Source organism: Schistocerca piceifrons, chromosome 4, assembly GCF_021461385.2.
Source record: "Schistocerca piceifrons isolate TAMUIC-IGC-003096 chromosome 4, iqSchPice1.1, whole genome shotgun sequence".
NCBI classification, from domain to species: Eukaryota; Metazoa; Arthropoda; class Insecta; order Orthoptera; family Acrididae; genus Schistocerca; species Schistocerca piceifrons.
Window position 1 is genome coordinate 64121684 of NC_060141.1, and position 12796 is coordinate 64134479.

At 41.4% G+C, this 12796-nt stretch overlaps 1 protein-coding gene across 1 annotated transcript in view; it reads right to left on the reverse strand.

Annotated features, from left to right (window-relative positions):
• The window catches only part of LOC124795599 (serine/arginine repetitive matrix protein 2-like), a 148339-nt gene that overhangs the window by 74023 nt on the left and 61520 nt on the right, over positions 1-12796 (reverse strand). The window contains exons 7-8 of the mRNA XM_047259670.1: positions 8638-9027; positions 3231-3464 (exon numbers count right to left, since the gene is read on the reverse strand). Of these exons, the coding sequence (XP_047115626.1) occupies positions 3231-3464; positions 8638-9027 (624 nt within the window). The remainder of the gene's footprint in view (positions 1-3230; positions 3465-8637; positions 9028-12796) is intronic.

Consider the following 12796-nt stretch of genomic DNA (forward strand, 5'->3'; position numbering starts at 1 on the left):
AACCCAGCCCTCAGCAAGCAACTTTGAACTGTCGACGCAGACATGTTCAAACACCTGTTGCAGCACTTCAGAGTTGAGCCAACTATGTTGACAAAGTTGTTCTGTCAATTACAGCCACAAAAGCAATATGGCGGTCATTCTGCACTTTGGTCACTCTGTGTGATGCATTGCCCACTTGTCATTATGTGTGACCCTCTTCTGTGCACTGGTTCTGCACATGCAACACTGTTCTAACAGTGTGCCCTTTACAATGAATCCTGCTGTGTTCATACTCACATTTGAGAACACTTTTACACACAAGTGATTTTATCATCTGGCACCCCCTCCCCTTACCTCTTTTCATTATATACTTTCATCCAGGCCATTTTTGCTACCGGTTGTGACATGCATTGTATACAAATCTTGCTCTTGGACAAAACTGGAACCCCTCTCAGCTTAGTGCCCCACACAATCATACATTGTGGTATGTCCTGTATAGATGTCTTAACAGTTGTGGTACCTATGGCACCACTCTCTACATGGCACCTATGGTGCCCCTCTCAATTTGACACCCTTTTCAGCTTGGTGCCCCAAGTGTTGGCTTGTGTTGCCTGGGCCTTAAATTGACCCTATAGATTGCACCTTTTGATTTCAACAAAGCATACTGGCACCTGCTTGTGCAATTCCACTCTGTTTGACTGCTCTGCACCAGCTGAGTGTAGCATAAAACTGAGCTGTATGGTCAGACAGGAGAGAGTACTGCTGGGCCTATGTGCATGCCATCTCTGCACAATAATAATCACTTATTACGTCTCCACTGTTCTACATAGTCTCTGATTTTGAGACCACTCCTTTTGGGCATTTGCAATTGTCACAAACCACAGTGTGTCCTTGATTTCGTTGGTTGTCACGAACAGTAATTTATGTCTATTCCTTAATGGTGCTGCAGTCTTGGTGCTAATTGGCAGTCAGTATGGATACGAGTCTTTAAAGGACTGTGCAAAATAATGTCTTCACTCTTTTTATGTTGAGTCCTTATTCAGCCTTTACCAAGGTGCAGAAAGGAGCTGGTCAAACACCCTCGCACATGGATTCTGTCGCCGGTGGTGATAAACATGGCAGCAATATAACTGACAAGCTTCCATCCCCAATCCCCATAGGGATAAAAAACTCTCACTGATGTGCAGTGGAATCACAACTGCAGTTTACAACTTTTCTGTGGACAAGAAATCTTGTGACTGCTTGCAGTCTCATTCAGTTTTACATGTCTGAGCTACTGAAGTCCACTTGGAAGAACACAGCCACACATACAGTAAGTATGTGAATCTATAGTTCATTATTCCCTAACACATCACTCAGAAAAGAAAACTGCAATTTTTTGCACTAGAAGGGAGGGAAAAATGTGAAAAATTTAAAGTCAGAAAAAATGTAGTCTCGAGGACTGGGATCTTCTGTAAGTCTGCAATGACAAATGCAGTCACTGAGCTACAAATTCTGCATTCCAGTTGGCATGCTGCATAAGAATATGGAAAACAGAGGTGAGGATTATCTTGGTGCACTCCGAGGCTGCTAAAAGTTGATTCTACTGGCCAATTTGGTAATGGTTTTGGAAGATTTCGCAAATTCATCTAGTCTTGTATTAGCCACAGGCCACAGTTTATCTTACTAATCCCAAAAAATGTTGCTTTTAAAATCTAATTTGTTCAGCTTCAATTATGCTAATCAACAATAAAAATAGAAATCACAAAAGTAATGCAATAAACTCATTGATGTGACCAGAAGTGATGTTTGATAAGCAAAGTGTTACAGATGGCATCAACATTAAATTAGCCTGTTTTAAAGTTTATTTCCTGTTTCTCCAGTTTGTGATTATTTTCTAGCTTTATTCCACGACTCTTTGGGTGTGCCGGATTTGATCATGCTCATATGAGACTGTATGTTGAGATTATTAAATCAAAAAGGTTGCATCCATATTCATGTTAGCAACCTAAAAAGATGTACTTTGCATATACTATTGCTACATGCTTATTGTTTAGGTACCAAAGAAATCTACCTTAAAAATGCTAAGCTGTCAGTCATCAGTCTTTTGAGACATAATAAGTTTTGTGTACTTCTTGTCAGACTTAGTTCCCGGGCTGAATGACACATTTTTAAACTCAACAAAACAGTTGTATCAAAACTGGTAAGATTTGAATCTTGTTCCACCTTGAAAAAATTTCTGCAGGTGCCAATGTCCCTACTATTTGCTTTGCCTGGTCATTCACTTTATGTTGCTCTTCATTGTTACTCCTTGGTATTTTACAGTAGTTATGGTTTACAGTGTATTGTCACCAATAGTGTAATTGTGTAGTCTATTATATGCAAAACATTACATTTATTTATGTTCAGAATCAACAGCCAATCCTCGCACTAATCACTGATCCTCTGCAGGTCTTGCTGCAATTTGCCGCTGTCTTCTGGCATTGCTATGTTCTTACAGACAAATGCATCATCTGCAAACAGCCTCACAGAGCTTCTGATGTTATCCATTGGATCACTTACACACACTGTGAACAGTAACTGTCTGTGACACATCCTTGGGATACTCATGAAATTACCTTTGTCAATTTTTTTCCATTAAGAGCAATGTGTCAAGTTGTACCTGCAAACAAATTTTGATTGCAGTCAAAAATTTGATCCAATATTCAGTAAGCTCTTTTTCTTTCAATGAATGACAATTCAGACCTCTAGCAAATGTCTTGCTGAAGGCACCATCCTGGCTATCAATGTGTACAGTGCTCTGAATTGCATGACAAATAGAGTGAGCTGAGTTTCACTAGCTCTATGCTTGTGGAATCCACATTGAGGATATATTTACTGGGGACATATTTGTTCTCCAAAAATATCATAACATATGAGCATAATTCCACAACAGATCAATGTCAGCTATGTAGGTCTATAATTATGTATATCAATCCTACAATTCTTCTCGAGAATGTGAATGACCTGTACTTAACCATTTCAATGCCATGACTTATGTCAGTGATGGAAGGCCACATGAGTCACCAGTTCTGCACTGTCTGCAGAACTCCAAAGTGACCAGTGTGCTCTTTTAAGGGAGAGGCCAATATCTTACTCAGTGAAGTTAGTACATTTACTTAAAACAGTACTACATGGAAAAATATGGGATTTTTTTTTTACTTAAGGGTTAGTCTTTCACTGCCTTGCCAAAAATATTCTAGAGAACATGTGGGGAGAGATGTCATGCTGACCGTGGCAGAGTGCACGTTGAGTGAGGTCGGCACGCTGCGGCTGAGCAGCCAGTTCTCGTCCAGTGGTGGCCTCTGGCCGTGACACGGCCCACGGTCCAGCTCGTCCTCGTCATCGCTGGCACCGAGGTCACGACCCAACGAGCCGAGCGCCGCGCCCAGTGCCCCGGAAACCGACCGCCGCAGCTTCTGCAGGCTGTTGAATGCTGGCACCTGGGACGGTGTCTGCTCCTGGGCCTGTGGGCATACCACAAAACGTTGTACAGTACCTGACTTCCCAGCAGCCTGTGCAGCAGACCACCAACCACCTTTGCTGTCTTATACTGTCCACAACAGTAATATTAGGAGACCTGGTTGAGGCAAACGAATGAATGCGTAGAATCGATAAGAAGATTTTTAAACAATGATGCTTCATGTTGGACCTCTGTCCTCTCCAGGAGCTCTGAAAATTCTAATTCATTCTCTCTAGCCTGATGAATGCCTATGACATGTTGCATTTTAAAGTCACATAATTTAGATATTATCTGAGGCAGCCATATTTGTTTTTCCCGGCATAAAATCAGGTGCCTAACAGGACCTAGTATGTCCCTTCAGATTTCAAATGGATGATATTCACATATGCCTAGTACTTTTTCACACGTTGAAACTTGATGTTAATGCTGAAGGGCTCTCCAGGAAGAGAGTTTTCCTATGTTATGTAGTAAATCGACCATACATTCCATTATCACAAAGTGACCCCTTAAAGAGAAATGTGTAAATGTAGACAGATACTAGCAGGCATGGAAGACAAAGAATGATGAACATCTTATGCAGAAAGGTTGATCTACTTGTGAACTTTGATTTACTGTCAATACTCATCTTAGTGTCTCTGAAAGGTTGATTGGTATTACTGGTGCATAATTTAGAGCCATAGATGGTGAAAGTGTACCATCAAGCTCTCACCACCACTTACCTTCAGTGCAGCAGATGTTTTGGATCAGTGGACAATGTGGATATGGGGTTCTCCCCTATTACTAAGTCTACCCAAAGTTTAATGGAGTATTTTCAGGAATTTGCTATTAGGAGGTTCCACACCCAAAACCCAAGAATTTCTACAGAGACTTAGGTGACCAGTTTGGTATAGTGTCAAGTAAGGAGGCCCCAGATGATTTTTTTGGAAACATTAATACTATCCATGAGAACATGCAATTCATTACAATATTGCGGCTTCATTACTAATAGAACATGTGGTACATCAGTAGCTAATGCTTTCTCAGCTGAAAACAAATACTATTATTTGCAAACCCCTGTCATTATTGTTATTCAGATTAACTGGTATTGATATCGAAGTCATAAGAATTCATCTTCAGGCACAATAATTTGGGAATAGATGTACAGTACATATGGAAGAATATCATCCAAACAAAAAAGAAAATGATCATCCACCCATTAATAGGTAAGAAAAGTCTCAACTTAAAGAATCAATAGAGGGAGATGAGTTTTAAGATACAATTTTTTTGAAGAGCTCATAATGGATCATTGCTTCAATGAAAGATCTCTTATGGTCACTGATTTTCACAGGGTAACTCCAGACCACCACTTACCTATGTCGACCTCCTTCATTAATCAATGAAGAGGATGTTGCTGCAGTATGGAGAGTAGTGGAAGAATATCAGTATACATTGCACTATCAGATAGAGAAATCACATAATTTTGGAAGACTATATTAACGGAGAATGCATTTTTCTTTGTGAGTAGCACATTATGTACCATCTACTTACATACATCACAAACCGCCTTCAGGTATCACCATAATGTTCTACCTTTCCTGTTCCATTCACAAATGATGAGCTAGAGGAACAACTGCCTATAATCCTTCATATGACGTCTAATTTTTGTGATCTTTCCATTGTTGTCATTTTGTAAGATATATGGCTCTTTTTGGAATACCAGACTTCTTCATACATTCACAAGTACGTTCAATTTCTTTAACAATATGCCTAAAAATAGTTTCATGTACCCTACACAGCTTCGATGCCAACAGAATGCTTAATTAGTGCTGACAGTTGGTTTCATATTTGTGGTATCGATAGTTCCGATGCCACAGCATAGGTGCACGCTTGTAGGTTGGCACTACGAAAGCAGACGAACTACGCCAATACTGTGGAGCTCAACGAGCACCGCTCTGCTTTCTCCCCATTTCATCAAACGCAGACAGCCTGGATACGTCGCTTCTACTTCAGAGTGTGTTGGCTTGCTATTGAGACTTTGTACTACTTAACAACGCTAATACGGCTTTGCACCTACGTGCTCATCATCGCAAAGTTATGTAACCATTTACTAACTTGTTTTTGCCTATAGTAAACATCTTTAAATTTACACGCAGTACCCAAAGTGCTTTACCTCTCCTGCTCCTACTTGCTCCCTTCATTCGGCCTATTTTGCAGATCACAGGAGCAGACCCACGCGCCGTCTTCCAGGTGAGACACAAAAGAATATTTATGGTCATGTTGTTGGATTAGAAACATTTGAACTATGGTTAATTCACTCGTTATGACTGGTCTGAATGTAATTCAGATGTTTCTGGTGGCACAGTGGTTGAGTTCAAACACTAAAACAAAAGCAAGCATGTCTGACTTACACTGGCAGACAATATGTTAAGACTGAATGCTGCCTGGTGGCACTGCAGGCACCTGACATGGTAAGAAAAATATGTAAGTGGAGCAAACATAATAAGGAATCATTTTACCAATGATACAGGCCACAAATGAGGAAATCCACAGACATCAGCAACTTTCACAAATTGCACATTGTCTGCCTGGTGCCTGGGAATGACCACCTCAGAAATAGTGATGCTGCTTGGTTGTTCACACACTACTGTCATGAGTATCTGTGGAAAGTGGATGGAGCCTGGTGGAACAATGAGTAGGAGACAAGGCTGTGTGACACCAGCACCCCATCATACAGCATTTAGGTTGGAGCCTTGTCCTCTCTGTACGGCTGGACAGGCAGCTGTCTGCGGCAGATCTGAGTACAGAGTGCAATGCTTGCATTGGCACAAGTGGTTCAGAGCACCCCGTTCTACACTCATAGTTAAAAATGGGGCTTCGCAGCAGATGACCACTACATATTCCTCTGTTGGCCCATATGACATAATCTGTTTTGACTGTAGTGAGCACGGGAGCATCGTGATTAGATTTTGGAGCAATGAATGTGTGTTGCCCAGTCATATATCGCATTTGTTGTTATACCAGGTTGAAGATCACATCCAAATAAGCTGTCGTCCAGGCAAAACAGTTGCTCGAAATGTGCACCACACTGTGGACGCAGCCTATTTGGGGACCTATTGTGATTCACTGATTCTGTAGTAGTATCTGAGGGCACCATAACAGCTGTCAACTGTGTAAACATTATTGTGGACCTCCTGCATCCCTTCATGTGTGATATCTTCCCTGAAGACAATGACATCTTTCACCAGAATAACTGTGTTTGTCAAAGTCCAGATTCATACTACTGTGATTTGAGGACTGGGATAGTGGACTTACATCGCCTGACCTGAGCCTAATGGAACACATTTGGAATGTGTAACTGGTGTATATATTTTTAGGACCAATACTTCTGAGGAAGATATTTTTACAAATATTGAAACCATTGTCAAGGTATAATAAACCTTGATTTGTAACTGGTTGGCTGATTTATTCTGTATTACACAGGTCATGTTTCACAGCCATGTTTAAGATTGTGACATCTAGGATGCGTTTGAACACCAGTCCTGTGCCCACAAACCACCTGCCCGTAACTTATGGGAATTGCGTGAGCTGTGTATGGAACCTGGTGTCATGTGCCTCTGGAAACCTACCAGAAACTCGTCAAATCCTTGCAGTACAGGATTGCTGCTGTGTTACATCCCAAAGGTGGACCAGCACTCTACCAAACAGATGCCCATAATATGACGGCATAGTTTCTCAATGCTCATTTCTTGAATAAATGCTTCAGAGAGTTCTTGCCTTGTCAGATTTTTATTCAGTCTCAAGCTTTTGATGATCAACCTGTAGCACTATTTCCTTTCTTGAGTGTTTGCAACAAACAAAATAGGCATAGTCATGGGAAGTAACAGACAATCTTGGTCTCAGTGTCCCTGGAATTTATAAAATTGCTTGTGAATGTGATAGCAGTTAAACTGACCAATGAATGCAAATGATTTTTAATGCTGTACAGAGCATCAACGCTACATTAAATGTCGTGATTTTTGACAAATCTGCTATTGCCAAACACAGCCTCATAAACAAAGATACAATTATGTTTGATGAAGCAGGAATATTACCCTATGCATCTACCTACTTGAATTTTGTCATCAGAGTAACCACTGAGATCAAAATTTGCACCTATCACAGCCAGCGACTATACTCCTGACGATCACGACGAAGGAAGTTGTCGAAAGCTAGATACTGCATACAAATCTGACATAGCAAGAACTCTGTGGAGCATTTATTCAAGATTTTCATAATGTTTTGCCTCATCAGTTTAATTTGAGGCAAAGAAGATGCAATATTCTGGTTAAATGTACACATATGTACATATGATTGTGGTTATAAAAAAGTCAACTCAGTGATCAGCTTGTGGATATCTATGAATGGAGGTGTTCCCTGGACAATGTGAGATTGTGTTGGCAATCTTCTACTATTTGTAACTGTGTATGTTGGGCAGGCTATTAGAACAGTTGGGGAGAGGAGCAAGGATTATCAGCAATAAACTTGATTAAAGTATGCCAATAAATAAGCGATTGCCAACTACTCTTTTAGAGTTAAATCACAAAATGAGGTGCTGCAAGCCCAATATGGCAGCACAAGCTTGAAGCTTCAGGAGCAATCTTAAAAGAAGAAGCCTGTGAAAGTTTGCTGCCAACCATACCTCACATACTGATTTGTCAATTTCTAATACAACAGTTAAAAAGCAAATAATGCACACTGACTTTTCTAGCCCTTTAGCTAAGTCTGAAGGTGGTAGAACAACCTGCCATTGGGGAAAATATTCCACATTGAACAATGAATACATATAGAAGGACTTATGCTATTACTAACTTTCATTGTCACAGCTTGATTTTTTCATGATTATAATGAAAATCTTATAGCTGGCACTTGTATTATTTTCCACAGGTTGTTTTGATGTTTATCAAGACTATTGATCCCTTGCATGTATGTTTCTTTACCTGGATGTTCCCACTGTTTGCCTTTGGTTTCATTTTGAAGATGTCCTACCAAAATATTCACTGCACAGCCCATTGCACATAAACACAAATTAAAAAAGAGATATGTAGACTGTCTTATTGTTCGCAGTGCCACAATTACTTTTTCACCAGAGCAAACAAAGATAGCCGTTAGCTGTCTACAAACTACGATGGCAGGACCCGAGACACAGTGAGGTGACTGACCTTGGAGGCTAGGAAGCTGTCATCATCTGGCGCATAGAGTGCGAGGCAGAGGCGGTCGTCACGCGGTAGTGACAGCGAGAAGACGTGGTGTGCACGCGGTGAGAAGCGGGCCTGCGGCATCGCCAGTGGCAGTGTCGGCCGGCCCTCGCCGTCCGAGCTGGACTCGTCACCCAGGTCCTGTTGCGGTGTCCACGCCTGTGGTGCAGGGGCAGGGGAGGCGGCGGTGGCGGGTGGCGGTGGGGGTGGCGGCGGGGCGGGCAGCAGCGAGTCCTCGCGGCCCGGGCTCGCGTCGCCCGAGATGCCGGAGTCGCCCGACTTACTGCGTGGCGCCTGCGGTGGCGGCGGTGCCACGGGCCGCGACAGCCTCTGGATGCGCTCCTCCAGAAGCACCTGGTCCCACAATACATCATCACATTAACAAAGCATGACTGTAGTGATGTGAGGAGTAACGACAATGAGGGCAATGCACAGGCACGTCCCAGTTACAACAACAACAAAAAAAAAAAAAAAAAAAAAAATAGTGTGGGACTGTCAGCTGGAGACACTGTGGTTAGGTTCAGCCACGTAATTTATACATTTTTCTTTCATTGTGCACAATGGCACTTTTCTTCACTAAGTGTCTTAAATATACTGTATGCCTGGAGTGTAAATGATACCATGTCAGTGTGGCTGTTACTGTGTCGGCCAAACAGTACGCATGGTGGAGCAACGCCAGACGGAACACGAGAGGTGCTTACACCTACGCTATCCAGAAAAATCAGCCGTGGCAGAACATGTCTTAGAAAATGGACACCGAATTCTATTTGACGAAACATCTGTCGTTATGAAGACAAAGGGATTTTGGAATAGTGTCATAAAAGAAGCTATTGAAATAAAAACCTCTGAAAACACCATCAACAAGGACGGAGGTTTGCAGCTCAGCACAGCCTGGGACCTGGCTATCGCGATGTTAAAATGGGCGCGACGGCCACGGAATGAAAACATGACCGTATATGGTGAGGAAGAGAGCACCAGTGATGTCACAACCAGTAGTGTGGCTATATAACGACGTAGCAGTCTTACCACTTGACAATGACCAGGGAGACCTCGGTCGAAAGCTCGTGGGATTTTAACCACCTGATGCGGCTGGAAGCCCGAGAAAATTTTATTAATTCATATCGCCGCGAAACCATGCATTCATACTCTTACCTTGTCTTCATGGTCCTTATGAGAAACATACAATGGTGGCAGAAGAAATGTATTTGCAATCAGCTAGAAATGCTGATTACCTAAAGTTCTCAATAATGTTTTACAAAAAGAAAGTCATTGTCTTCCCCACAGAAATTCCCATTTGAAGTCACAGAACATCTCTGTGATACATGTGGACTGAACCTACTGGTAACGAATCTAGCAGCATGCCTCTGAACAGCTTCAATATCTTCATTTAATCTTATGTCCCAAACACTCGAGCAGCACTCAAGAATGTGTCATACCAGTATTCTGTATGTAGTCTCCATTATAAATGAGCCACATTTTCTTAGAAGTCTTGCAATAAACAAAAGCTAACCATTCGCCTTCCCTACTACTGACCTTATGCGCTCATTCTGTTTCGTATTGCTTTGCACACTAGGCCCAGATATTTAATCGACATGACTGTGCCAAGCAGCGCACCCCTAGTTCTGTATCTGAACATTACATGATTGTTTTTCCTACTCATCTGCATTAACTTACATTTTCGTACATTTAAAGCAAGCTGTCATTCATCATACCAAATAAATATTCTGTTAAAGTCATCTTGTATCTTCCTTCAATCACAAAATGACAACACACTCTGGTACCTTACAGTGACATCAGTGATAAGTCACAAATTGCTGCTTAAGTTATCTTCCAGATAATTTATGTACATGGAGAGTAAGAGCAATCCTATCGCACTTAGCTGCGGTATTCCTGGCAGTGCCCTTGTTTCTGGTGAACACTCACCACCGACGACAACGTACTGGGTTGGGTTCTATTACTTAAAAAGTCTTTGAGCCACTCACATATGTGCGAATCTATTCCATATGCTCATACCTTTATTAACAGCCTGCTGTGGGGCACAGTGTCAATGCTTTCCAGAAGTTTAGAAGTGGGGAATAAGCTTGTTGTCCTTATTCTGAGGTCCACAGTACATTGTGCAGGAAAAGAACAAGCTGGATTTTGCATGAACATTACTTTCTAATTCCTTGCTGATTTGTGGGCAGCAGGATTTCTGTGACAAGGAAATTTATTATATTCGAACTTAGAATATTATCAAAAATTCTGCAGCTAGCTGATGGTGAGGGTATTGGTCCATAATTTTGTGTATCCATTCTCTTATCCTTTTTGGACCCCATGTTGGCACAGCCCCACTGACAGAGGGTTTTGCCATGCTCAGTGATCTCTCATTTCATTTTTTGTTTGAAAATGATGGGGTGTTCACCAGTAGAAATATTAGAAATTGTTGAGGATATTACCTTACTGTGCTAATGTAAGTTACTTGAACATCTGATATGCCAGAAGAAGCTCGAGTTTGATATAAACACTGTTCTCATTCATGTAAATTTCCATTTAGATAATATCTGTAAACAGTTCTCCATCAAGAATGAAGTGAAAGCAGGTGTTGTGATCACTTAACATTTCCGGGCTCAGATGCCGTGGTCCGTACATAAAACTCTCCCCTGACGTTTCGCCTTCGATTGCGGAAGGCGTCCTCCAAGGACTATTGGCGAACTGCAACGACAGCGCCGTATATATAATCCATACAGAATGGACGAGGATCGACACTAACCGAAGGGAAAAGTGTTATCATTTATCAGTAGGGTCACTGATCGTATTGGAAAAATTTTAAGTAAGTACGATGTGGAAACTGTTTTCAGACCCACCACGAAAATAAGAGAATGTTTAAGATCCGCAAAGGATAAACGACATCCTCTAGCTAAATTAGGTGTCTATAAAATTCCATGCAGTTGTGGAAAGGTCTATATAGGCACAACAAAAGAAGCGTCAACACCCGTCTGGGAGAACATAAAAGGAACTGCCGCCTCGGACATATTGATAAATCGGCTGTAGCGGAACATGTGTTTCAGGAAGGTGATCGTGAAATAAAGTTTAGTGAGACGACCGTCTTAGCAAAGACGTCGCATTATTATGCGCGAATGTACAGAGAGGCAATTGAGATTGCCGAACACTGCAATACTTTTAAAAGAAAAGATGAAGACATTAAGCTGGATAAGATATGGACACAGTCTAACATAACAGTCACGACACTTCTCCTCGATTTTGTTGCCTAACGCACCAGCAGCGCCCCACGCTTGGGGCCAGTAACTTAATCTGTGAGTTCGGCGCGATCGTGAAAGCGAATAGTGGTTGTTTATTTAATTTATACAATGGTTTTTACAAGCTGGAGTGTTTGTTGCGCAATAAATTGCAGCAACAACAGGAAGAAGACACCACAGCTGTCTTTTTTACGTTTCCTAAAGATCCTGAGAGGTATATACCATCATGTTACTAAAAATGTATCGTCAGGATTCACATGCAAACTACATGTGTGTTAATGATAAATGTTTAGTTTTAGGAGCAGAAATTGGTCAGTTAGTAGCAGACGAGAATACCTTATGAAAAAAAAAACAGTTTACCTGTATAATAATATTAGGTTTTGTTCGCTACATTTCGAACAAAACCAGTTCATGAGCGCAGACAATAATAAACTCGTGTAGAATGCAGTTCCCACACTGTTTGACATCCCAAATAAGCCACCTCAACTGACGATGAAGAGGAAACTGCCACACAGAAGCAGCCAGTTCAACTCTCCATGTATCAATGACAAATTTGTGTGAATCGTCAACGCAGACATGCTTTGACGATGAAGTGGTTAGACTAAGTGGAGTTATTCGTGTCTTACAAAAGCGTGTGGTATGTATTTCATTCACTTCTTTTCTCCGTCACTTAATTTTCCTTGCTTCCTTCGTGTGATGACATTATTTTGTTAGCACCTTGTTCACTGACAGATTGTTCGAAAATTATTCAAATATTTGGTTTTGCATGAAATTTAATGTAATCAGCTCATTATAATGTTTTCAACATATTTCTCCCACTATTTGGCAGTTGCTTGCCCCACTTAGAAAAATATAAAGATGAAGATCGTACTTGTGGCAACAGGCGA